Source organism: Saccopteryx leptura, chromosome 1 (genome assembly GCF_036850995.1).
Source record: "Saccopteryx leptura isolate mSacLep1 chromosome 1, mSacLep1_pri_phased_curated, whole genome shotgun sequence".
Lineage (NCBI taxonomy): Eukaryota > Metazoa > Chordata > Mammalia > Chiroptera > Emballonuridae > Saccopteryx > Saccopteryx leptura.
In genome coordinates this window covers 9,249,789-9,276,405 of record NC_089503.1, presented here as the reverse complement: position 1 = coordinate 9,276,405, position 26,617 = coordinate 9,249,789, and the positions used below count along the sequence as shown (strand labels likewise).

Here is a 26,617-nt window from a genome sequence, read left to right as displayed (position 1 = left end):
TCATTTATCTTTGTCCTGTCTCCCACATCCTGTCTGCAGGGGCCCAGGACATGCAGCTGCTTCAGGAAACTGCCCTGAGACAGATGCCTGCTAGTTCATGGGGTTCAAAATCCAACACCAAAAATCCCATCTTCCCAAACAGTGATCTTGTCGTGTTGTATGAAGGACAGCTGGTACTGGGAGCCCGGCTGCCACACAAGGCTGCTGAGTCTCCAGTCAGAAACAGTCAGGAGCTGGAAGTGCAGCTCAGTTTTCACCCCACCCACACCCACACCCACACCCACACCCACACCCCACACATAGGTTTCCTTCTACTCATAACTGAAGAGACAGTGCTAGCACTTCAGTGTATAACAACAGGGACTTGAGCCACGTTGTGTGTGTGTGTTTCTTTTCTTTGTTTTTGTTTTTCAGAGAAAGAGAGAGTCAGAGAGAGGGATAGATGGGGACAGACAGACAGGAACGGAGAGAGATGAGAAGCATCAATCATTAGTTTTTTGTTGCGACACCTTAGTTGTTCAGCAGACCGTGGCCCTTCAGCAGACCGAGTAACCCCTTGCTCTAGCCAGCGACCTTGGGTCCAAGCTGGTGAGCTTTTTGCTCAAGCCAAATGAGCCTGTGCTCAAGCTGGCAAGCTCGGAATCTCGAACCTGGGCCCTCCTCATCCCAGTTCGACGCTCTATCCACTGCGCCACCCCCTGGTCAGGTGTGTGTGTTTCTTAAATGCTAGTCACATTGATTGCCCATTATGACTATTGGTTTGCTAAGTTTCCAGGTTCATCTATCTAGAAAATCTTGGCGCGGTTGCTGGCATTTTATATCTCCAGGGCTGGGTTGTATATTCTGGATTTTCCTAGGGTGGAATGTATAATATATGTTTAAAGTGCTTTTTATCAGGGTAGAGTAGACTGGCCTTTTATGGAGGGTGTAAAACATTTGAGCTGCTGGAGACTTTTTTGGTTCTTCAAGAAATCCAAGTTCAGAGCGTCGGCCTGGCGTGCAGAGGTCCCGGGTTCGATTCCCGGCCAGGGCACACAGGAGAGGCGCCCATCTGCTTCTCCACCCCTCCCCCTCTCCTTCCTCTCTGTCTCTTCCCTTTCCAAAGAATAAAAAATAAAAATAAATTAAAAAAAAGAAATCCAAGTTCAAGCTGGGTGAGATGACCAGAACTTAGCCTTTGACTCTAGAGCTCTTCTAAGTCAGTTTGGAAAAATCCACCTCTTTTTGCAGATACAGAGCATTGTTTGCAGTGATCATTAGGTAAATAAGTTAAAGCCCAAAGCCCTATATTTTTATTTTAATCCCCCACACCCCGCCATAGCTTTCTGGCAACCTACAAAATAACTTTAGGAAAGCATATGGAATTATAATAATAATAGCTGGCACAGTGAGCACTTAGTATATCCCAGGCATCATTCTAGGTGTTTTTGGTGGTATATTCAGTAATTTCAACTTTACATCTTCTTGGTAGCAACCATGCCTATGGGGGCCTCTGTCCTTTGGTGGTTGTATGACTAGACAGACCAACCAAATGCGCAGCGGTGGCCTCCTGCCGCCCAGCTAGATTCTTCTAACCAGAGGTTTCGTGGGTGGTTTTTCCTCTCAATTTTTAGGTTTTTATTAAAGCCACCATGCCTGTTAGCAGTCAGAGCGGCCCTTCAGGGTCTGTTGGGGAGGACCTGTATTCCTGTTGTAGCCACCCTTCTCCCTACCCTCTTCTCAGGTGAAGACCTACAGTTGGTTGCTTGCCTCCTTCAAAATAACCAGCATTCTCTTGTCTGCAGTCTATGTACCACTACATCTAACAGTGCCCAAAGTGGCCTCCTTCCTCCCCAACACCACCTGTTAATTTCTGGTTCTAGTTCCTGAGGGCTTTCACCAACATGTGAGCTAATTTGTACCTGAGAGCCCTGCTCCCAGGTTCATGTCACAGTGATCAGGAACCTCAGAGCCTCCAGCCCACATCTCTCTGCCACCCTGGCCAGGGATAAACTGGCTTCTTCTGGGCCGCTCCCCTCTGAGATTCTTCCAAGGACTCTCCCTGAAAAGAGGCATTAACTATTTAAAAAGTTAAGAAGGCACTTGTAATGGAAAACGGCTATCATCTCATTTTCTGCACTCTGCTCCTAGGCCAAGGGCATGAACACCTTGGTGACCCTGGAGTAGAACTGTCATTGCCATCAGAAAACTAGCAGTGTTTGGTTTCAGGGCCAACCTAGGCCTAAAGTCGGAACTGACATGTGCTCAGTCTCGCTGAGAAGCTTGTTTTCCAATCTTCTCCACCTGACTTCTGACCAATGAGCCCTCCTCCGTTTATCTGGCAAGCTAGCTGAGGCACCTGTCCATATCATGGCCACTTAGTGACAAGGATCCCACAGGCTCTGCCCTCAGCCTGGGGTCGAGACTGCAGTCACAGCAACAGACCCAGTGAGAAGGACATGAAGCAGATCCCCACTTCAGCTGCCAAGCAGGGAGACTGTTCTAAAGAGCATGTGCCCCTGACACATCAGGGCAGTGTCCCGGGCTCCCTTTCTTCTTGCTCTAGCTGGACATTCTACCTGGCCTTCCTTAGTTAGCCCTTCTCTCCTGGAAGGCACACCCACTCAAAATCCCTTTTCTCCGGTCTCTCTCCTCATCTCCACTTGGATTCTTATCTCCTTAGACCTTTCATCCTCTTCAGCCACCCCAAATGCTTTGAAGTCCCCCTCTCACCTCAGGTCCTCTTGTTTCAAGCTGTCACCCAGGGTTTGAAGGATAGGGTGCCCCTGTTTCTGCTGCCCATGCTGCTTGCAGAATAAAGATATGTTCCTAGGTTCCATGTGGGAACACTGAATTCACTTTAGTGTCTTGGACTATGGTTAAGATCTTTTTTATTTAAGATTTATTTATTGCCTGGCCAGGCGGTGGCGCAGTGGATAGAGCGTTGGACTGGGATGCGGAGGACCCAGGTTTGAGACCCCAAGGTCGCTGGTTCAAGCAAGGGGTCACTCAGTCTGCTGAAGGCCCATGGTCAAGGCACATATGAGAAAGCAATCAATGAACAACTAAGGTGTTGCAACGAAAAACTGATGATTGATGCTTCTCATCTCTCTTCGTTCCTGTCTGTCCCTATCTATCCCTCTCTCTGACTCTCTCTCTCTCTCTCTGTCTCTGTAAAAAAAAAGAAAATCTTTTTTATTTAAGATTTTTTTTAAATTTTAAAACAATTTGTATCCAACTACTTTTTTTAAATTATTTATTTATTCATTTTTAGAGAGGAGAGAGAGACAGAGAGGGAGAGAGAGGAGAGAGAGACAGAGAGAGAGAAGCGGGGAGGAGCTGGAAGCATCAACTCCCATATGTGCCTCGACCAGGCAAGCCCAGGGTTTTGAACCGGTGACCTCAGCATTTCCAGGTCGATGCTTTATCCACTGTGCCACCACAGGTCAGGCCTTTTATTTAAGATTTTATTTATTGCCTGGCCAGGCGGTGGCGCAGTAGATCGAGTGTCAGCCTGGGATGCAGAGAACCCAGGTTCAAATTCCCGAGGTCACCAGTTTGAGCAAGGGTCTCTCACTCTCTGTAGCCCCCCAGTCAAGGCACATATGAGAAAGCAATCAATGAACAACTAAGGAACCACAGTGAAGAACTGATGCTTCTCATCTCTCTCCCTTCCTGCCTGCCTGTCTGTCCCTCTCAATGTCTCTGTCTGTCTCTCTTGCTAAGGAAAAAACTTTGTTTTTTATTTATCAAATTTTACAGAGAGAGAAGAGAAGGGTGAGAGGAGGAACTAGAAGTATCAACTCACAGTTGCTTCACTTTAGTTGTTCATTGATTGCTCGTTGTATGTGCCTTGACCCGGCAAGCTGACCTCAGCATTCCAGGTCAAGGCTCCATCCACTGTGCAACCACAGGCCAGGCAAGATCTTAAGTATGGTTAATATGTAAAATACTACTTGAGACACAGTAGTGGGCCATCATGGGCTGGCCTGAGAACACAACCTCCATTTGTTACATGTTTCTATGGATAGATAGTTCCTTCTCAGAGCAGAACTTCTGGTAATTTGGGGATTTCTTACATGCTACAAAAGATTTGCATGTGCTTGTGGAAGTGTTCTCATTACTTTGTAGTCATAGCACCATCAATCCCAAAAGTTGTCCTTCTGGATGCCAAAGACAATGATACAAAGCAATACACCACTTCCTACCCAGAAAGGTTGCTAGAGAGCAGTACTCAACTCCCATGATTGTTCTGAGGGTCAAGTGACACTGAATCCTCAATTTTGGCTGAGATATGACCCATTGTCAGGTAGCACTGGAAACAGGTCGCCACACCTGCTTGGTTTTGGACAGTCCGCCATGGGAGGGAGGGCACCCCTCTGCCTGTGAGCAGGAGCAGCGGGCTGGCTTTGTACTGGTCACCCGAGTGGAGCAGCCAGGCTAGGTGGGGACAGTCCTGAGGTGAGAGGGGCGGCGATGGCCCCAGGTGGTGTCTGTTCTCCTGTTTGAGCTCTGACCCCTGGCCATGGTGACTTTTGGGGTAACAAACTTTGTCCCGGTGTTTTTTCTGAAGTTTCCTCCTCCTTCAACTCCGTCTTTGAAACTGGAGGAGTAGAACAGCAATATTTTTTCCATTTCCAGAGGAAGATGCAGTGGAAAGAGGCACATGCTTTACTCAGCACTTCCCAGTGTGGGGCTGGCCTGGGAGGGGCAGAAGGGCCTGTCCCCATGCAGGGCTAGGTCTGCTCCTCGGCCTGAAGGTGGTTTACCACATTGGAAGGGTTAAATCTGCAGCCAGGTAGAAAGGCTATTGCATAAATGCTGAAGAGGGGTGTTTTGTTTTGTTTTTGAGATCTCATGCTTCTTTTTTACTTTGTGTTGGCAAAAACCCTAAGAGAAAAAGGGAGATTCTGGGAGGGGATGATTATGCTGGGTGAGTCAACTGAGCTCCCCAACTGCTGTTTTTAGTCCCTTTGCTTTTCTGAACCGGGCAGCAGTTTGGGGAGAGGGAGGGGCGCGGTGGGATTGCTGATCCGTGCAGCAGGACAGGAGGCACGTGTGTATAGGTGACTTTTTGGCTCTCTGGGGCCTTATAGTCAGTACAGAACCTTATACTCAGTACATTGGTTCAAAGAAGAAATATTAAAGCAGAGCTCTCAGTGTGGCAAACAGTAAATAAATGTTTCCTACAAGTCACTGTCGCTTCCTCAAATCAGTACCTTTTATAATGGCTCCAGCAGCACTGTATTGTCACAATGAGACAGTGGTTTTGATAGCAAAGCAGTGGAAGGATTGACTGCAGAGAAGCCGTGAGAACTGTCAAGTGGGAGGGCCCAGTGCTTGGACAGCAGGAAGTCTGGAGCAAAGGGTTCTCACTCTGATGAAAGGAGTGCTTGGTCGAGTGGGCCCCAGACAGGGGTCTGTGGGGGGCTGGCCCTGGGCTGGGCCTGTCTCCAGATCTGTCTCCAGTTCACCTTGCTCACTACCTTTTCCTTGAGCTCTGTGTCAGGAGGGAGCCCCAAGGGCCTTATCCCCGCCTGCTGCGACATCGGGAGACGGTCTCGTAGCCACTGCCCCTTGATGCTGTCTGCGGGGTATGCTGGTGAGCGTTATTGCTGTGAATCCCCGGGACTGTCTTGAAGATTCTCCAACACATTTTCTCAGTTATTCACTTATGCACATTTATTTGTTCAGTTCCTTATTGAATACTTTTGCTCTGTGCTTAGGCATTGTATGCGTCATGAATAAGACAGACCACAGGCCTTCCCTTTGTAGTATCATCTAGTGAGAAGTGAAAACAGCAATCAACTTCAAAAGACAACAAATATCTTGAAAGAGGGAAAGGGGGGGATCTCATGGCAAGAGGTTTGGGGTTTTTTTCCTCTGCCCCACTCCTGACGGGGGTGGGTAGAGTGGTAGGACAAGCACTCAAAGTTGTACCACTTTGATTCTGTAAGTATTTTAATGTGGGCCAGCCAGGTGCAGGCACTGTTAGGTACTAAGGCATACAGAAGTGAGTGAGTCATTATCTCTGATCGCTCAAAGCTCATGGAAACATGGTCGGAGCAAGGAAGGGGGTGCAGATAGGGTGGTGTGACAGACAGCCCAGAGCAGGGAGAGATCATCACTCGACTAAGAAGGTGTCTGGGTCATTCTTTGAATAAAAGGGATGAGAGGGTCTACTTACCTGGATCGCCTAAAAGAAGACGTTATGTGATAGCTGGCGCTGTGCTTTTTTGCGTGTGGATTTGTTGTAGCTCTTCATACCACAGTTCTGATCCCTTCTTTACACTGCGGCCAGAGCGGCAGGGCTGGGGTCCCACCACAGGTCTAACTCCAGGGGATGTCCTTAACTTCCACACCAAATACAGCCAGACAGTGTGCCAAAAACTAATTGCTTGTGAAGAAAAGAGAGGTAGAGGGAGGCCCAGGCATCTCAGCTAAACTGGTTAGTCTTCGTCAGCTCCCCACAGCCCTCTGTAAAATGAGCCAAAACTTTCTGCTGCAGGCTGCCTTCTGCCTCCCCCAGAGCCCTGGGCTGCTGGCAGGCTGGTTCTCCTGTGGTATGGAGGAACTTGTTGGTCTCCATGGTTACAGTAACCCACTGGTACGGGAGGAGCTGAATGGAGGGTGAGGCTGGCAGAGTGAGCCTCCCCCAGTCCTTGGCACCGTGTGGTACGGGTATGTTGGCTGTTTCTTGGGCCTTTTCTGGGAGGAAGGAGTTAAGAACAAGCACACCTTCTTCCTCTGGGCTACTCAGAGGGCAGAGGCATGGCTGCCTTCACATTCACGCACTCCTCTTGGTAGGAGTGGTTTTATGTTGGACAGGGTCTTTTTTGCACGACAACCTAGCCATGGTAGAAATTTGACTCTTCTTGATTCTGGGAGGAATACAGCTTTGTATTCCTGACTTGTAGTCAGGATCTTAGCGATTATAGCTCTTAGGGCTCAGAGAACCCTTGAGATGACAAAGAGGTTCTTTTTTTTTTTTTTTTTTTGTATTTTTGTATTTTTCTGAAGCTGGAAACGGGGAGAGACAGACAGACTCCCGCATGCGCCCGACCGGGATCCACCCGGGACGCCCACCAGGGGGCAACGCTCTGCCCACCAGGGGTCGATGCTCTGCCCCTCTGGGGCGTCGCTTTGTTGCGACCAGAGCCACTCTAGCGCCTGGGGCAGAGGCCAAGGAGCCATCCCCAGCGCCCAGGCCATCTTTGCTCCAATGGAGCCTCGGTGTGGAAGGGGAAGAGAGAGACAGAGAGGAAGGAGAGGGGGAGGGGTGGAGAAGCAGATGGGCTCTTCTCCTGTGTGCCCTGGCCGGGAATCGAACCCGGGACTTCTGCACACCAGGCCGACGCTCTACCACTGAGCCAACCGTCCAGGGCCGACAAAAAGGTTCTTATCTGAAAGTGAAATCATATGAAACACTGTCAAGACCTTACTACTCACCAGGCACTATGGTTAGCACCTTATGGGTTTCTTTCTTTTTTTTTTTTTTTTTTTTTTTGTATTTTTCTGAAGCTGGAAACGGGGAGAGACAGTCAGACAGACTCCCGCATGTGCCCGACCAGGATCCACCCGGCACGCCCACCAGGGGCGACACTCTGCCCACCAGGGGGCGATGCTCTGCTCCTCCGGGGCGTCGCTCTGCCACGACCAGAGCCACTCTAGCGCCTGGGGCAGAGGCCAAGGAGCCATCCCCAGCGCCCGGGCCATCTTTGCTCCAATGGAGCCTTGGCTGCGGGAGGGGAAGAGAGAGACAGAGAGGAAGGGGGGGGGGTGGAGAAGCAAATGGGCGCTTCTCCTATGTGCCCTGGCCGGGAATCGAACCCGGTCCCCCGCACGCCAGGCCGATGCTCTACCGCTGAACCAACCGGCCAGGGCCACCTTATGGGTTTCTTTGTGTCATCATCACACCGATCCTATGAAGTGGGGACAGCTAGTGTCCTCATGTCCCAAGTAAAGAAACTGAGACTTAAGTCAGGAAATGTTGCTCAGTCATCTAGTAAGGAGCAAACGTAGGACTCTGGCTTAAGTCCTTCTGCCTCCAGGGCCCTCCCTCCCCTGACACAGCAAGCAGAGATACTGTAGTGAGTCTGATGTACATTCTCCTCCTGAGTTTCTAGAAAGCAGGAACCAGATCTCTCTGAACTTTGCAGATGGCCCTGACTCCAGAGGTAGGCACTCAACAGAGGCTTGCGAATCGACAGCAGTAGCTGGGCAACGAGATGGAGACCAGACCCAGCGAGCAGAGTCTCAGGGGTGAAGTGCTGAAAGCTTCTGAAGCCCTGGCTGCTAGCAGAGCCCCGTGTTTGCAGAGGAGCTCTGCATTTCGAGTGACTCTGCCGACAGGAGAGTGATGTTGTAGCTCAGTACGCTCCGGGGCGGGGGCCGGGTGGCTCAGTTCTGCTCACAGGCCAGGTCAGTGCTCGCCTGCTGGTCTTCCAGGCAGGCTCTGACTTGTATACTGGCTGCTTTGAGGCCCACAGGCTGCTCTCGTCATGGCCCAAGCTGCAGTGCTGGTCACCCTGCCTTGGGGTGAGGTTTGTAGCTCAGACAGCTAAAGGGTAAATAAAGCCCCTGCTCTTGATTTTGACTTTGCACTTTAGTTGCAGTCTCTGCTGGTCTTGTCAGTGAGGCACCTACCCTGGCTGGAAAAAGGAAATAGCCCTTTGACAGTTTGTCACAGTTCTACCTGCTTTCTGCAACCAGGTATTAAGGAAAGGTGGGGTCCCCAGGTGGAGCCATCAGTTAATCTCAGGGGTGCCAGGGGGTACATCTAGCATCTCCACTGGTCGGTGCTTGCCACAGCTTTGCAAGATCTCTCCTACCCAGAATGCTCCACTGTTTTATTGCCTCTTGGCAGTTGAGAGTGACAGTTACTCAGGATCAAAGGATTCAAAGAAAGGATGTGAAGGGTTAAAGAACTAGTGTCTTGCCAGGGTCATGTGACTGCAGTTCAGTTCTACCCCATCTCTCCCAGCCTCTCTCTGAGGTCAGTACTTAGTACTTCCTCAGTGTAGAAAACCCCTTACTGCCTCCCGTAAGCAGGATGGACGAAACAGTCTTTTCAGTTGCACTCCAGAGCCTTATGGCCTGGAAGAATCAAGCCCTTGGATCCTGCTCTGGCTTCTGAGTAGACGCGGACAGTCCCAGGCCATCCTGAGCCCAGTGTCCAGAATAAATCTGGACCTCTTCCGCTGAGATCAAGGCCCACTCTGGGAAGGAGTGGGAGGGAGGATCTCTACAGGAACCTCGGATGGCCTTTAAAATAGCCCTCCACTACTGACCTTAGCCGGACATTGGCACTCCTGTGATTTCAGGCACCTTTCCTGTGTCTTCACATCTTGACCCTTCTAGTCTGGAGGAAGAACCAGGGACTTACCTTCTTTTGGGAGAAGAGCAGATTATGCATCAAGAAGAGTTGATGACCTGGTAAAGGGGACATCAGAGTACTTAAGTGGGCACAAAAGCCCTGGGCTCCAGTCCCAGCTCTGCATGGGAAGCTGTGGGACCTTGAGCAAATCTCCTCACCTCTGTGCTTCAGTTTCTCATCTGTAAGATGAGGGTGCTCCCGGCTTCATTGACCCCTGGTGTGGTGAACACCAGCAGTGCACGCTGGCAGGCGGTGGCTCAGAAATGCCGAATCTCCCGTGTAAGGCATGATCTCCATGTGTCTGTGCTCAGGTGCTGGAAGGGCTTTGCCCATCCCTGAAAAGTATTACAGCTTTAAAGAGTGGCTTTGTGGGAAAGAGCCTAGTCTGAAGTAGGGAACGAGTGGGAAGGAGGCCATGGAACCAGAGAAAGGCCAGTACCAGAACACAGCACAGATGAGGTCCTCAGGGGCTTTGCAGGAGGCAGATGTGATGAATGGCTGCCTCTGCTGCCCCAGGTCCTCAGAATTTCTAAAGAGAACAGCGGTGAGGGGTGATGGACACTGGAGTTAGGCGGGAACCTAGGGACAGACTCTCAGCATCGGGGATGGAAAGGACTAGGACTTAGAGGGACATTTGTTCCCCAGGCTTTGGGCAAAATTAAGGATTAAAACATCTCATTCTCTATCAGTGACAAAGGTTCTTAATCTAGAACCCATACACCTCTAACTGGCTTCACTGGGTCCCCAAACTCCCTGAATTATGTCCAAAATATTGTGTGTGTAAGTCAGATATGCATTTTTCCAAGGTTAAACACTTTTGTGCAGCAGGAGGTCCATCTGCCACTGTTGGATGGCTGGTTTCGGCTTCCCCCTCCCCGTGCTGTTGGTGGGTGGATTGCTGTTTGGTCTTGCCCCTCTCTGGGTGAGCACTTCTGATTCATGCGGTACTCCTCCCCACCCTGTCGCTGATTTGAGCCTTTACTCAGGTTCCACCTGCTGCAGGTGAGATAAGGACTTTATGACAGCCCTGGCTGGAGTGAGTCTCCTCACTCTCTCCAGCTGTTACCCAGCAGTGCACCTTGGGGAGGGTGGGGCAGCCCACTTCCGGGGAGGGGGAGGGGGAGGAAGAAGGAAGTTGATTTAAACCCGCCTCTTTCTCTCTCAGTCTTCCTCCCTTCCTGTTCCCCTCCTGCCCCTTTCTTCCCACCTTGCTCCTGGTGTAGTGTCCTGAACTGCATGTATTTCCTGGCTACCAGGGCCTGGCCGGCAAGAAGCCGTGGGCTTTGTCCCTGTTGCTCTCTTCGCCCAGCCCGGTGTCTCTCTGCTACTACTGGTTTCGGTTGCGACACAGTCCAGGTTCCCATGCAGGAGCCGCTGGGCCTGGCGCCTTCACTACTTTTCACTGAGGAGGTGGTAGAAGGTGTCGCCTGCTCGGCTGAGTAAGGGTGGCTGGTGGAGCTGCAGCCCCCGCCCTGGGCCTGGCTTTCCCGGCCTCTGTACTTTGCCCTCGCTGCCTGACAGGTTCTGCTATGGCTCTGCTGAATGGAAGTTGCTGGTAGTCCTTGTCCTTTTCTACGGCCAGGTATGTCCGCCCTCCTACCCCCTTTTTCTCTCGGAGATTGCCCTTTTTTCTCCCCTCTCACCCAAACACAAGATTTTTAAATAATTGCTAAATGGAGCCAGGCATAAGAAACGGGTAGTAGAATTCACGGGAAGGGTGGAGAGGCATTGGCTAGGGAAGGCAGAACAACCAGCAGCAGAGGAGTCTCCCTTTAGACCAGAGGGCCGGCTCCAGCCTGGTGAGAGGGAGGGGTGACCGGCAGAGGCCCAGGAAGGGCCTTCGGCCACTGCGGTGAGGGGAAGCTGGGGTCCAAGGTGGTCGTCCAGGGCCAGTGCCCAAGGGACACTTTTCTCCCTCCTCTCCACAGTGCCCAGGCTTACTCTGCCCCTGGCCAGGGAGTGCCTGCTTGTCACCCCTCCCAGTTTGGCCCCTTCCCAGCCCTGGGGAGGCCTCAGCATACTTGAGGCCAAGCCTGAATGCAGAGCCCCAAAGCAGAACCTTCCCAGGGAAGACCTGGTGGTAGGAGCTTCCAGCTTTAGGGAAGGGCCCTGCCCACCTGAGTCAGCGCCGGCCTCTCGGAGTGGAGGCTGTCTTCTGGATGAGCCTGGCAGCCGCCTAGGCTAAGTTCTGAGATCCCAGCTTGAAGGACCCACTAGATGGAATGCTTTTCCTTCCATCCCCAGACCCAGCCTTCTCTCCTGTCTGTTGAGGACTCCGGGGCCGTTTAGGCCCTACTTCAGAAGCAGGCCACTTAGTAATCTGCATGGTCTGCCATTTGGTTCCAAATACTTCCTTGAAGGATGGCCCCTTTGTTCTTTCTAAAGGTTACCTGAGAGCCGTGGGGTCTGCTTCCAACAAACTTCTTCACAGCCTTGGGACCTGCCCAGGTGTGATGTTGGCCAAAGCTTTGGGAATGTCTGGTGTTTTGAACCTTCCTATAAGCAGTCAGGATGGAGGCGGAGAGGAGAGCGGGGACTTAGCCACATTCTGTTTAGTTGGCCTGCAAGAGCAGCTAGTCCTCTGCATGCCCACTCTGTTGCTAACATCTGGGTCCAGGCTGAATGGGCCTAGTCAGAACCATGGAACGGACTCTCTTGCCTCTCTTTGGCCTTCCCAGAAGCCTCTCACATCGGGTCTTGGTCCAGGAAACTTTTTTTTGAGGCTTTTCTCATGTCTACTTCCTCCCCATGGGCTCTCCTCACCCTGTCCCCACATCCCTGCTGTGGAGACAAACTACAACTTAGAAGCAGCCGCAGAGGATGAGAGGACTGCATACTTTGAGTCCTGCGAGTGGGGCGGTTCAGTCCTGAGAGGGAAGTGGGTGACTTCGGGCAGGGGGGCAACGAGCACACGCTGGTGCTCTCTGCTTCTGTGCGTCCTGGACAAGCAGAATCTTCACTCTTTCACTGTCCTGAACACTCAGCTGCCCGTCCAGCCCCCTCCTGTGGAGACTAGGGGTGCTGGTATAGGCCAGCACCAGGGCCCAGACAGAACGGTGGCCAACAGCCTGGACCTCTCTCCAGTGGGAAGGGCCATAGCATCTCTTGTCGGCTTCCATGTGGGCTGCAGCTGGCTCAGGAGGACTCGACTGAGATATGGAAGTCATGTTGACAAGAAGACTTCTGGCTTTGCTGATTGCAGTAGTATTTGGGAACTAAAAGTAATAGCAGGAATGGCTCTTGACTGATTATGTGTATTCCCTCACCGGCCTAATGTGGAGTAGGGCACCACTTCCTAGGTAAGGAAGCTAACGTTGGAGGGCGTGGGGGTGGGGTGAGTCCTGTGGCACAGAGCTCTTTGACATGTGAACTATCTCCTGGCACAGATGTGTGGGATCACGGCACACCATTCATCTTTTAGATGGTTTCCTTCCCCCTTTGTAATGATCTCTTCTCCCTCTTAAGGATGGTGTTGATAATAATAAAGTTAACAAGTGTCAAGTGCCTGGCAGATTTAGGATTTGAATCTTGGCAGTTTGTCTCTGGCATCTGTACTCTTAAGCCTCTGTGTTGAAGCCCAGTGTGCAGCTGAGCTAGGCAGGAAATGTCCTGATGTACCGTGCAGAGCAACCCCTGGGGCCAGAAACACCAAGAGGGATGGGCAGAGCAGAGTGTATAACAGGCAGTGGTTGTACTGCCCCAGTATTTGGCTTCAGAGGGCCAAAGGGCCCAGATCCCCAGGTAGGTGCTAAATCCCTAGTCCAGACTTGGAGGGTTTGGAAAGTTAAAAGGTTTTCTGCTGAGAAGGACTCTCCTTCAGAGTCTTTCGTCCACAGGAGCTCTTCTCTCCTCGAAGGTTCAACACCATGTGCTTCTGGGCTCTGAATCAAACAGCTTACCCCAAACTAACTAGCCAGCAGCTACATGTGGAGAGAATGGAAGGCCCTCTGTTGACAAAATGAAGAAGGGGAAACATCAGTAGCAGACACGTTGTGTTGTTTTTCTGCCTGAGAAGCATTGGTTGGGGAAGCTCAGGAACCCTGGACAGTTCCTTGGTGGCAGCAAGTCATTCCTTTCCTCTGTGGTTTCTGTGGGCTTGCTTCACTTACAGCCAGAAGGGGCTGTGAAAGGAAGAACTTTGACTCACACTCCTCTGGTCACCCTGCTACCATCTAATCTGTCCCCTTGAAGTTTTTAAGGCAGCTGTGGATGGTTCTGGGACGAGGCTCTGGCAGCAGCTTTGTTCCAGCATGCTGGGGTGATGGCATCAGCTGTTCTTCAAGAGATAAATCAGGCGAGATTGATCTTAACCAGACTCTTTAACAGTTTTACTGAGATATAATTCACATCCCATACAATTAAGTCTTTTTTAGTAAATTCACAGAGCTGTGTGTATCCATTACCACAGTCCCTCCACCCTCCTTCGCTCTGGATAAATCTTTCTTTATGGATTTGCCTATTCTGGACATTTCATAGAAATGGAATCATCTAGCCCTGGCTGGATGGCTCAGTTGGCTAGAGCAATGGTCCCCAACCCCCAGGCCACGGACCAGTACCGGTCATCAGAGAAAGAATAAATAACTTACATTATTTTCATTTTATTTATATTTAAGTCTGAATGATGTTTTATTTTTTTAAAATGACCAGATTCCCTCTGTTACATCCGTCTAAGACTCACTCTTGACGCTTGTCTCGGTCACATGATACATTTATCCGTCCCACCCTAAAGGCCGGTCAGTGAAAATATTTTCTGACATTAAACCGGTTCGTGGCCCAAAAAAGGTTGGGGACCACTGGGCTAGAGTGTCATCCTGAAGCACAGAGGCCTGGTTTGATCCCTGATCAGGAAACATACAGGAACAGATCTACATTCCTGTCCCCTTCTTTCTCTCTCCCCCTTCCTCTCAAATCAATAAAGTCAATAAAGAAATGGAATCATACAGTAGGTAGGCCTTTGTGACTAGCTCTATTAATGTAGAGTATCATGTTTTCAAAGTTCATCTGTGTTGTTGCCTGTGTCAGAACTTTTTTTTTTTTTTTAAATTCATTTTTTAGAGAGGAGAGGGAGAGACAGAGAGAGAGAGAGAGGAGAGACAGAGAGAGAGAAGGGGGGGAGGAGCTGGAAGCATTAACTCCCATATGTGCCTTGACCAGGCAAGCCCAGGGTTTCGAACCGGCGACCTCAGCATTTCCAGGTCGACGCTTTATCCACTGCGCCACCACAGGTCAGGCCAGAACTTTTTTTTAATTGCTAAGGAATATACCACTGTGTGGCTATCCCAGTTTGTGTATCTTTTCACCAGTTGATGGACATTGGTGTCCTTTCCACTTTCTGCCTATTATGAATATGAGATATTATGAATGCACATGTATATACAGGTTTTTTATTTATTTTTTTAAAATTAGTCTTTCAGTTTGTGTAGCCTTCATTTCTTTTTCTTTTTTTAATACAAGGACAGAGGGGGGATACATAGGGACAGACAGACAGGAACAGAAAGAGATGAGAAGCATCAGTCATCAGTATTTTGTTGCGACACCTTAGTTGTTCATTGATTGCTTTCTCATATGTGCCTTGACCATGGGCCTTCAGCAGACCGAGTAACCCCTTACTCGAGCCAGCGACCTTGGGTCCAAGCTGGTGAGCTTTGCTCAAACCAGATGAGCTTGTGCTCAAGCTGGCGACCTCGGGGTCTCGAACCTGGGTCCTTCGCATCCCAGTCCGACGCTCTATCCACTGCACTACCGCCTGAGGCGAGTTAGCCTTTTGAGGAATGTGGGTTTTTGTTCGTTTTCATCTGGACCATACCTTCTTTGCATTACGTTTATAAACCTGTTCAGTGCCGTTGCCATTATTTCTGCTTCCTTACTCCCTTATTTGAGTGATAGGGTGTCTAAGAAAGGCAGACTGTTGCCTTGCTCAGACCCTGTCATTCACTTCATTCATTGCACAAGTATTCAATGAGCATCTGCCATAATCCAGTCTGTCTAGTTGCTGGGATGTAACAATGAGTAAATGATATGTGCTTCTCGAGCTTCCATTCCATTGGGTTAGACAACAAATCAATGCAGCGTGAGAAATAATACAAGTAAATGTAAAGTATTGGTGGCAGCGAGTGTGTAGAAGTAGTTCTGACGCTACTCCTGCCTTTGAGATGAAGCCTCTCACAGTGTGAACAGGCAGCAGGGTGGGTATAGGGAGCTCCCAGGGCTGGACTTACGGACGTGCGTGTTCTACCCCACAGCCCACCCTGGGACACCTCGACTCCAAGCCCAGCAGTAAGTCCAACATGCTGCGGGGCCGCAATTCGGCCACCTCTGCTGACGAGCAGCCCCATATTGGCAACTATCGACTCCTCAAGACCATTGGCAAGGGTAACTTTGCCAAGGTGAAGTTGGCTCGGCATATCCTGACTGGGAAAGAGGTAAGCGCTGGGGGGGCGTGGCAACACCTCCCAGCTGTCGGCAGCCCTGTAGGTGGTGGTGGGATTGCTACCACAGCCCTCCGCTTGTTTACCAGACAGAAATTGATCTGAACAAACAGGAGTGCCAGGAGGGATGGGACGCAAAGGACATGGAAAGAGAAAGGAGGAGGGAGTTCTGTGTCCTGGGTTAGCTTAGTCAAAGAGGTAGTAGTAATCTTGGGCTTTTTGTCTCATGTTCAGGTAGCTGTGAAGATTATCGACAAAACACAACTGAACTCCTCCAGCCTCCAGAAAGTAAGCCTCTCTTTCTACCCTTTCTCTTCAGGGGTCAGTGATCTGTTGGCCCCATTTGGATCTTCTCTTGAATCTCTAGTTTAAACTCTGGTCGTGTCACTGTCCCCACTCTCCCTCGCCATGCGTCTGCTACCTTTAGGGCTTTGGCTGCATCCTCTGTGTGGATCCTCCTGATTGGGCTTCCTGGCCACAGGCGCTGGCTCTTTACAAGTCTTTCTGCTCCTTCCCAGCCACTTGGCCTACCTATCTGACCTACTTCCTGCATCTTGTTATCTTCTGGCCTATGGCCAGCCCTGTGCAAAAACACATGTTTGTAGCCATTACTAGAAACACATTCCAAGATCTGGAATGATGAAATGTGGGTCGCTCTGGAAGTACAGGGATGAGAGGAGGCAGGAACCTGCCACGGGATTCCATGCCAGCTGCATTGTAGAGACTGAGGATTGAAGACCGGGGTTCAGTAGCTGCAGTTGCTGCACACCTATGACAGCGAGTACAGACTGAGGACAAGTTCTCCGCTCTTCTCGCCTCTAGGCTCCTGTTGGTTAAAAGTCATATCATGTATTCTTGGTGCGATGAGGTTGAACTTCTCTTTCCCTCCTTGACTTAGAGTAGGAAACTAAGATCTCACTCAGCTGGTTGTGGGAACATATACCCCTTTCTCAAGAAACTACGAAAAGTTGGTAGGCAGAAAAGGAGATTTTCATTTGCAGAAGGGAGACAGCTTGCCAGTGTCTGGTTGGTAGAGAACTGGAGACTCTGTGCCCTCGCCTCATGGCCTAGGCTCCAACGGTTCGGAGAAAGAGGAACTCTCCCAGACGGCTCCAGAAAGTTGCCCCTGATCAGGTCAAGTCAGATTGCCTTTGTGCCCTCCCATTCCAGCCTACCCTGGTTCTGATTTCTGACCTGGATTAACCTAGTCCTTTTCATCTCATGGTAGATTGAATTTTTCTTTTCATAAGTACATTGTGGTGAGTTAGGAGAGGGCATAACAACCTTTTGCTAACAGTCAGCTGCAGTGACATTGGGAAGCTTGAGACTAGGAGTTGGGGGCTGCCGTTAAGAGAGACGCTCTCAGAATCAAAGAGTGTGGGTTGAGGTGCCCTGACATGCCGACAGCCAAAACCCAAGTGTTTCCTATTTTTTGTTATCTGTGGAATCCCTTCAAAGTTCTTTGATTCAAAGGAAACATTGCTCTCATCACCAGGGCTTCCCTGCTTGGAGCTTTCCAGAAAGAAGGGAAAGAGGGATGCTCTTGACTTGTTGGCTCAGACCCCACAGTGTGGAAGCCAGCTTGCTGTGGGCCATTTGGTCTTTGGAGCAGTCCAGTCCGCCACCACTGCCATTGCCAGAGTCGGCCAGGCGACCTTATTTCCCACCTCATTTTTCTCCCTGCCTCCTCCTAACTGGCTGGATTGCACCACCAGTGCCATTTCAAAACCTTTTACATCCTCTTGTTACCAAGGCCAGAATGATTCTGGCCCAGTGACTGTTTCCGTTTATCCCAGGAATGATCCCTACAGGACAAATGTTGAAGAAGCTAGCCCCTCAGGGTTCTAGACAAGCCCAGAAAACTCCAGGAGAGTTCTCTGCCAGGAGAACGAATGCACGGGGGGTGGGGGGACTCGGGAGGAACCCTTGCGGGCCCTGTAAGGCCCCCTTTTTGGTGCTGCTTCCCATCACTGCCTGAGGTGGGATCCTGGAGTTTTTGCTTCTTCATCCGAGACACTAGGCCAAGGAAGAAAGCGGAGGACCCGGGGCTCCAGCAAAAAAAGGGAACCATGGTCAGAATCAAGTTCCTGATGATTGAAAAGCCTGTCTTCTTTCCAGCTCATGAAAGGGTTGAGATTTCATTAAAGGAAAAAAAAATGTGTTTCCTTTATTTCATAAACTAGACTCCAGACCTCACCCCCAGCCCTACTCCCCAAGAAAACGGGCTTTGCTCTGTGTGCAGGTGGTGAAGCCTGGAAGTTACAAAAACTCCACCTCCAGTTCTCAGGCCCCCGCAGAGGGGATGGAGTTCACCTCTGTCATCTTCCTTTGTGGAAGTATGGTTTAGAGTCCTGGTTTTGTTTCACAAAGAGAGCATGAGTGTGAGGAGGTGGATTTGATTAAAATTGGCATCAGCTATATATAGGAGTGGCTTCTTCTGTCCCCACCCCAGGGGCCCAGGAGAGAAAGGCTGCTGCTAGCGCAGAGCCCTCTTGACTTCTGTGATGGGGTGGTGGGGGGATGGGTGGCAGGGTCCCCCTTCAGCATAGCCCCACCCCTTCACACAGACCAAGCTGGAGTCTTGTCACTGAACTTTAGTTCTGAATATTCATGTACATGGGCTCACAGTTCCTCCTTCAGAGACACCCTACCAGAATCTCTGCTCTGCGGAGGTAGGATTTGGGGAGGCCACAGAAGAGGGTGCGGCCAGTGCACCTCGGGGGACAAGCCCCAGAGCCCCGCTTTCCTCCCGCTGTCCCCTCCTGCTCTCCTCCCCTCACTCCTCAGCCGTGAGGGACAGCGTGCAGAATGCAGACAACTGCCCTCTTCCTTTTCTTGCTTGTTTTCCTTTTTGGAAAAAGAGCCCTAGCAGGGGTTTTGCTGGCAGGGACCTGAGGAGAACAAATTAAGCAAACGTGACCCCCTGGTATTTGATTTTTCAGCTATTCCGGGAAGTAAGAATAATGAAGGTTTTGAATCATCCCAACATAGGTGAGAACCCATTGTCATTGCTTTCTTTTCCCCCCACATCAGGGCTCCACTTCCCCCACTAGTCCCGTCCCCCAGACCCCTGCCTTCGGGCGGCCGCAGCTTCAGGAACGCCTCTGGGAAGCCCAGCTTGAACGGCTCTGCGTCCGGCGCACACAGGGCTGGCCTCCGTAGTGGGGCTGCTCTGCGCGGAGCCTGGCCCGGGAAGGTGGGGTGTGCAAGGGGAGCTTGCGTCCCTGGTATGCCTCTGTACATGTTGGGTCTTGCCTTGTGGTCCCTCCTGCTTTTTTGACTCATGGCTTGGTCTTTTCTCCTACAGTTAAATTATTTGAAGTGATCGAGACTGAAAAAACTCTCTACCTTGTCATGGAATATGCCAGTGGAGGTAGGTAGGGAACTGCCGCTTTCTCTTGTGCACCCACTGCCCAGCCCCAGCCAGCTCTGACCTAACCCGTCCCTGTCTCTGCAGGGGAGGTGTTTGATTACCTAGTGGCTCATGGCAGGATGAAAGAAAAAGAGGCTCGAGCCAAATTCCGCCAGGTGGGTGTGACGTCCTCCCTGGAGTGTGGGCCCAATCTTGGCCTTTTCGGGTCTGGCACACAGGGAGGGGCTGCCTATCCTTCTAAGGGTCCTTTGGACTTATGTGGCAGCTTAGACCGAGGTCACAGGGTCACAGCTCTGCCAGCCCCTGTGGCCCACCCCAGGTGACTTTGGGCCGACTCTTCTTCCTTCCTTTCAGATAGTGTCTGCTGTGCAATACTGCCACCAGAAGTTTATTGTCCATAGAGACTTGAAGGTAAGGCATGCCCTTCCCTCCCTGCACCTTGGAGCCAGGGCCAAGGGACTCACTGTTATGTAACCATCAGGCTTGAGCATCCAAGGAGACACTGGGCGCAAAGCGGCGCTGCGGGCTCGGTGGGCCTTCAGACACTGGCGCTGACTGAGGGGAGAACACTGACTGCTCTCACAGCTGCAGTGCCACTGCTTTGCAGATGTGCACGTGCACTGAGATGTTAGAGTGTGAGGCTGCCTATGCTCTCCTGGCCCCCAAGTCCTCACAGACATGACCACGATTAAACTGGGCCTGACACCGAAGCGTCGGCAGCTCCAATTGTGTCTGGGCCTTCAGATTGCAGCTCTCCCACAGCCGCCTGTGTGCGGACTGGCCTGCGCTGCCCTTGTCCAGCCCAGCCTGTTCACACTGAGTGAAGGCCTGCCCTGGGCTTGCGGCGAGGGCTGAGACTGGAGACGGTTCCCTGTTTGTGTCCCAGCCCCGTCAGCTCCCTCCTGTCCAGGCCTCAGCGTGGTCTGCTTGCTCCCCTGACATTTTCCATCTTACCTCGCAGGCAGAAAACCTGCTCTTGGATGCTGATATGAATATCAAGATCGCAGACTTTGGCTTCAGCAACGAGTTCACCTTCGGGAACAAGCTGGATACCTTCTGTGGCAGTCCCCCGTACGCCGCCCCAGAGCTCTTCCAGGGCAAAAAGTACGACGGGCCCGAGGTGGATGTGTGGAGCCTGGGAGTCATCCTGTACACACTGGTCAGCGGGTCCCTGCCTTTCGATGGACAGAACCTCAAGGTGGAGTGAAGCGCAGGCTGAGATCCTTTTTATTCTCACTTCCTCTCAGCCTCCAGTCCTACCCCCGACCTCTCACCTTTGCCACCTCTCTGCATTTCTCCCATGCCAAAGCTTCATAGAAGGGCTTGGAAAAGGTAGAAAGGTAGCAGTTGAAGGGTTTCTGCACCCAGTGTAATAACCTCAGTTTTTTTCTCGAGTGATGGGGTCAGTTGTGTGTCCATTCATCCCTTGGGGCACTCAGGGCCGCCGGCCTCGGGCCTAATCAGGCCAGAGGACCCACGGTATTTTTCTCTGCTTCTCTGGGGCAGGGGTCCCTTGCTCCTTGTCTCCTACTCTATTTCACTTATCTCTGGCTGGCCAGTCTTAAGCACTCAGGAGCCTGAATATTATATTAGGTTTCTTCTTGCCTTGGGGTGATTTCAGTTTTCCTCCTGCAGGAGCTGCGGGAGCGAGTACTGAGGGGAAAATACCGCATTCCATTCTACATGTCCACGGACTGTGAAAACCTGCTTAAGAAATTTCTCATTCTCAACCCCAGCAAGAGAGGCACTTTAGAGGTGAGCACCGAGAGCTCAGCTAGCCGGAAGGTCCCGGGTTCCCGAGGAACCCTTCCAGCTGAATCTCCCTCCCCTCTGCCCTTTCCCTTCGCTCTGCTCCTCAGCAAATCATGAAAGATCGATGGATGAATGTGGGTCATGAAGATGATGAATTAAAGCCTTACGTGGAGCCACTCCCTGACTATAAGGACCCCCGACGGACAGGTGAGGCCAGGCTGGCCGGGAGGTCGAGTCTGCCCGGGACTTGGGACCAGCCTTAACTATGTGTCCTCCTATGCAGAGTTGATGGTGTCCATGGGTTACACACGGGAAGAGATCCAGGACTCACTGGTGGGCCAGAGGTACAACGAGGTGATGGCCACCTATCTGCTCCTCGGCTACAAGAGCTCTGAGGTGTGTGCCCCTGCTCTGTTCCCCGGTCTGGCCACCCTGCTGGTGGTGGCGCCCGCACATCTCTCCCCCGCTGAGGGCGGAAACTCATCTCTGAGGAGGTGTGCTATCTCTGCTGGTGAATTTTAAGCCTCAGCTCTGGTGCCCAAGGTCCCCTGGTCTTGCTTTCACTGACCTCCGTCAGTGACTGAATAGGGAAGCTGGTAGGGTCTTGAGCCTGGGTCTGGGTTCCCATGTAAGTGAGCAGATCTGGCTTAGTCTGCGCTGGTTAGACGGGGTCTCAGTCAGTCAGGCTGGGTCGGTCTGTGTTGATCTGGAAATTTTGTTTCCATGTTCGTCTTTCTCTGTTTTTGGAAATGGAGTCTCTGGTTGTGTGGGTGCATGGGTCCCTGTGTTTTTCTTATGAGAGTCTCAAGTCTATGTGTTGCTTCTGCCAGGTGCTTGTATCTGGTATGTGTAGCTATATGTGTGTCTGTCCATTCTCTCTTTACCTGGAGGCTTCATGGGTATTCTGTCCGTCTGGGTCATCATGTTTTATGTCTGAGCCCTGGGTATCTGCGGGATGGGGTTCTTGGTCACCATCTGTGTGTCCCCATGCGTACTCATGACCTCTTTACCCCGCTTTCCCCTGGTGGTATTGGGCTCCCTCTCTTGGTTCTGGCCTTCGCCTGCTCCCGAGGGTTACGGGAGGTCTTTGCACCTAGATATGTGTTCCCATGGGCATGTGTGTCCCTCAGTGCAGGGCTTCGTGGGAGGTGGTGTGTCTCTGTGTCTTTTAGGGTCTGTGCTGGGGCACATGTGTTTCCACAAGTGTTCAACTGCACATTGGTCTTGTGGGGCCTGGTCTCATGAGCCTGAGGGGGGGGGGGTACTGGGCAGGATGGTTGTCCATCGGCATCTCTGCCTCACTTCTGCCCTCCCTTTTCTGTTCGTGTAGCTGGAGGGCGATGCCATCACCTTGAAGCCCCGGCCTTCAGCTGACATGACCAATAGCAGCGCTCCCTCCCCCTCCCACAAGGTACAGCGCAGCGTCTCGGCCAACCCCAAGCAGCGGCGCTTCAGTGACCAGGGTGAGTGCTTCTGGGAGTTGCAGGTGTTGGGGTCACCCCTCTGCTGAGAGGTCATAAGTTCCAAGGGCTTGAGTTTTACTCCCTGTTCAGCCACTTATTAGTAGCATGGCCTTGGGCAAGTCCCTTGCCTCCGGGTCTGTGAGGGAGGGTGCTGGCTGGCTGGCCTGACTGTGGGAGAACCCGGTGTGTGGTGTGGGCACTCCATGGACCCCTGTTCTTACCCATCCCCACTGTGCCTCTGGCCCAGCAGCCGGTCCTGCCATTCCCACCTCAAATTCCTACTCTAAGAAGACTCAGAGTAACAACGCAGAAAATAAGCGGCCTGAGGAGGAGCGGGAGTCAGGGCGGAAGGCCAGCAGCACAGCCAAAGTGCCTGCCAGCCCCCTGCCTGGCCTGGAGAGGAAGAAGACCACGCCCACCCCCTCCACGGTGAGCCCCGCCCCACTCCCCCCACCCCCTCCTGCAGCAGGGCCTGCCCTCTCCAGGCAGCTCTTCTCTTGGTTTAGACACACTCCCATTGGCTGCGCGCCTGACCTTCCCTTTGGGGCCGCTTTTGCATCCTCAGATTCCCAACCCCTAAAGTGAGAGAGAGCAAAACCCTGTCTTTTCCCTACCTGTGCCTGTTCATGTAGAAGGTAGAGGGGACAGGAGTTATGACCCTGCTGGTATAGAACATTCTGGCTTTCTGTGACACAACCTTGTCCTTTATTCCCCACAGAACAGCGTCCTCTCCACCAGCACAAATCGAAGCAGGAATTCCCCACTTCTGGAGAGGGCCAGCCTTGGCCAGGCCTCCATCCAGAATGGCAAGGACAGGTGAGCAGGCCTGGGCCCCTGCCACGCTCTCTGGGAGCCACCTCTCAGCAGTGACATCTGTCAGCAGCACCACTTCCCCTCCCCGTTCCCCAGAGTTCCATCCTGGCTCTGTCCAGTCCAGCTTTCCCTACCCCAGCCCTCCGCCACTCCCCACCCCACCCCACCTCCTTTCCCCTGGCTCCTGTGGCCGCTCCTTGCGGTGTGCGGTGTACCAGGTGTGACTCTCTGGTCATCTGGCCATCTCCACTGCCTTCCGCATCTTGCCTGCCCCAGGGCATGGCAGCCGCGCTCCTCGAGGCATCAGTGCTGGGCTTCCTCCTAGGCCCCACACTCAGGGCAGGGCAGAACTGAGGTGCCGCCTGAGGAGCAGACACACTGAGGGGACTCCAGCTGGGCCCAGGAGAGCAGAGCTCCCCGTCCTGGACCATCAGCATCTCTTATTGCATTGCATTCCTAGCTCCACCTCTTCTGAGCTTAATGTAAATTCCCCTTAGCAACACCGGGCTCTTTCTGGCGAGGAAACATCCTTGTTCTTAGAACTCCTAGGAGACCAGTGCAGCCTGGAGGCATTGCCTCCTGTTGGCTTTCCTGCATGTGTGATTTCTTCCCCCTGGCTGTGGCCCACCTCACCCTCCACACCCTGTGCTCTGCTTCCCAGCTCGGCCTTCCTCAGCTCTGACTGCTCTCCCTTCTTCTGCTGCCTGGGGCTGGTCTGCATCCTGCCAGCTCCCAGCTCTGGCCCTTCCTACCCTGCCCTTGCTTCCTAACCTGAGCCTCCTGCCCCCGCCCACCCCTAACCCAGGCCTCTCCGCTGCTTTTGTCTCCTAGCCTAACCATGCCAGGGTCCCGGGCCTCCACGGCTTCTGCTTCCGCCGCGGTTTCTGCGGCCCGGCCCCGCCAGCACCAGAAATCCATGTCGGCCTCCGTGCACCCCAACAAGGCCACTGGGCTGCCCCCCACGGACAGTAACTGTGAGGTGCCGCGGCCCAGGCAAGTGTGCTGGGGCACCTGCTGCCCTCCACCTGTCCCACCCCCTGCCCCCAGCAGTTTATTTCCACCTGGGTCCTGCTCTGTTCTTGTCATCTTAGCCACAAGAAATGGCTTTGTCCCCTGCAGCCAGGAAGTGGAAGGAACAAAAAGTAGCTTAATGCCCCTCTTTCCCTCCAGTGTTCCCTCTCAGAACAGCTATGCCAGAAGCCGTCCGAGGCTCCAGAAGGAAGCTTTTTTGTTCTGAGCCTTCCTGGACTTCCTTAGGACCCCAGGGACAGTCAGCATCACAGGGACTCAATCCTTGAGGGTTGGTCAACATTGTCCCCTGAGGTTCCAGTCTGCCTCGCTCCCAAGGAGCCACTTCTCTCCAGCCTGTACTGCTCTGCACACATGGACCCTCCTGCCTCCCTCCCTCCCTCCCAAACCCTCTCCTCGTTCCCGATGTCCTCTTCACCTCTTCACCGGTGTCTCCAATGGTCACGCCCTTCCTTCTGTGTCCTCTGTGATGGCTGCCTCTGCCCTAGCGTCCCCTCCCCTCTTCCCACCCCCAGCTCTAGGTGCTTGGTGATGGCTTCTTGTCCCCTGATGCATTGTCCCCACCCCCACCTCTTTTCCCACAGCACAGCCCCCCAGCGTGTCCCTGTCGCCTCCCCCTCTGCCCACAACATCAGCAGCAGTGGTGGAGCCCCAGACAGAACCAATTTCCCCCGGGGTGTGTCCAGTCGAAGCACCTTCCACGCTGGGCAGCTCCGGCAGGTGCGGGACCAGCAGAATCTGCCCTACGGTGTAACCCCTGCCTCTCCCTCTGGCAACAGCCAGGGACGGCGGGGGGCGTCGGGCAGCATTTTCAGCAAATTCACCTCCAAGTTTGTACGAAGGTGAGTAGGGGCCTTAGGGTGGCAGAGTATGTGGCCAGGCCTTCTCTCCTGCCTGGGGGTGGGGACAGGGATACCTAGAACTGGACTTGGGTCCTGGAGTTAGAAGAGGCTTTGGGAAGACTAAGAAATTGGGTTTTTGTCAGCACCTCAGGTGTCCAGACCCTCCCTGTCCTCTCAGGTCTCCCCAACTCCTTATACACACCCCTCACTCTCTGGCCTGAGCAGATGGCCGATGGATGCTGATACCGCCTCCTCTCTAGGAGAGTGTGAACTCAGATGCTAAAATAAAAGCCCCTTCTTCTCCTGGGTTCCCATGGAAACTTATATTTGGTGACGCAGCTGCAAAGTCATGAGGCCTGAGCCAGGCTAGGCCAGCAAAAGGCGAGTTTTTCCTGGCCTCTTGTCTCTACCTCTGACCTCCTTTCCCGCAACCCAGTTGGTTGGGTCTGGCTGCAGCCGCTCCCCTCTGTGACAGCCATGTTCCTCGGCCCAGGGTGGTCAGGATGGAGGCCATAGAGGCAACAGCTGGTGGGGGTGCAGGGCGGTCTCCTCCCTTGCAGCCTGATGCACTGGTTTTCTTTCCTATGTGGGAACCAGAGTAGGGATTCTCTTCATGAGGTGTCTTATACCTGGCTCCCCGCCACCCCAAAGGGAGAGTTTTGATTCTTGAGGAGCATCCAGCAGTGCAGCCTCTTGGGCTATTCCGTCTCTGTCCCACCCGGTCCTCCTACCTTAGTGTAGCTCAGGAGCCAGCAGGCGGCTTGGGGCGAGCAGGTGTGCCAGCCCTCCCTCGTGCCCGCCACCCGCTCAGCTGGAATGGACCCCCACCGTGCCCCTCCCAGGCCAGAGTGCAGGTGCAGGGCTGCGGGTGGGCGGAGCAGACCCAGCTGTCTGGGACTCTGGTCTCGCTGAGCGGCTCTTCCACAGGCGGGGTGGCCCTGGAACCTGTGAGCCCACTCCCTACCTGCTTATCCACATACTGTCTTGTTGGTTTTTTTTTTATTTCTTTTTTTATTTTGTCTTTTTTTTGTTTGTTTTTTTTAGAAATCTGTCTTTCAGGTTTGCCAGAAGGTAGGCGTTGAGCCCGCTGTGTGTGTGTCTGTCCTGTGTCCTGCCTCTGTCACTAACTCCCCTTTCCTGGCTTTTGCTTTCTCCTCCGTCTGCTAACCACGTCTGTGTGGCCTTCTCTGCCATCTTAAAGGGATGAAGACTGCTCTGACCAGGCAGTCATATGAGGCCACATTTGTCCACTCAGGCCAAATGGCTTTGAAGATTATGGGCCTATCCCCAAGGAAGGGGAATCTTCTCAGGGAATTCTCCCTTTAAGATTGTCTCCTCCCCTGCCTCAGCCCCTTCCCCCACCTCTGGGTTTTTGGTCTTTGGTCACACACATTGGGTTTCTTTTCTGGCCCCCAGTCTGTGCATGCGCTCTGAAGAGGCTCCCCCGCCAAGGTCAAAAGTGCATCTGGGATGGTATCTCATTCTGGGCCTCCTGGCTTCCTCTTTGGTCCCCAAAACTTCAGGGCTCTGTGACCTCTGGCCCCTATCCTATGGGATGGCAG

General features: G+C 52.5%; 1 protein-coding gene across 9 annotated transcripts in view; it reads left to right on the top strand.

Annotated features, from left to right (window-relative positions):
* MARK2 (microtubule affinity regulating kinase 2) overlaps positions 1 to 26,617 on the top strand; it is a 67,049-nt gene that overhangs the window by 36,335 nt on the left and 4,097 nt on the right. For 2 of the 9 annotated variants that reach the window (XM_066360019.1, XM_066360029.1), the window contains 16 exons: positions 15,598 to 15,777; positions 16,018 to 16,071; positions 18,726 to 18,774; positions 19,091 to 19,156; positions 19,241 to 19,311; positions 19,511 to 19,567; positions 20,118 to 20,354; positions 20,792 to 20,911; positions 21,016 to 21,115; positions 21,192 to 21,304; positions 22,239 to 22,371; positions 22,619 to 22,800; positions 23,090 to 23,187; positions 24,016 to 24,177; positions 24,798 to 25,055; positions 26,100 to 26,126. In XM_066360019.1, coding sequence (XP_066216116.1) covers positions 15,598 to 15,777; positions 16,018 to 16,071; positions 18,726 to 18,774; positions 19,091 to 19,156; positions 19,241 to 19,311; positions 19,511 to 19,567; positions 20,118 to 20,354; positions 20,792 to 20,911; positions 21,016 to 21,115; positions 21,192 to 21,304; positions 22,239 to 22,371; positions 22,619 to 22,800; positions 23,090 to 23,187; positions 24,016 to 24,177; positions 24,798 to 25,055; positions 26,100 to 26,126 — 1,907 coding nt within the window. Of the gene's footprint in view, positions 1 to 10,876; positions 10,938 to 15,597; positions 15,778 to 16,017; positions 16,072 to 18,725; positions 18,775 to 19,090; positions 19,157 to 19,240; positions 19,312 to 19,510; positions 19,568 to 20,117; positions 20,355 to 20,791; positions 20,912 to 21,015; positions 21,116 to 21,191; positions 21,305 to 22,238; positions 22,372 to 22,618; positions 22,801 to 23,089; positions 23,188 to 24,015; positions 24,178 to 24,797; positions 25,056 to 26,099; positions 26,127 to 26,617 lie in introns of those variants that run through there. The other 7 variants (XM_066360045.1, XM_066360024.1, XM_066360052.1 and 4 more) reach the window with 7 other exon arrangements.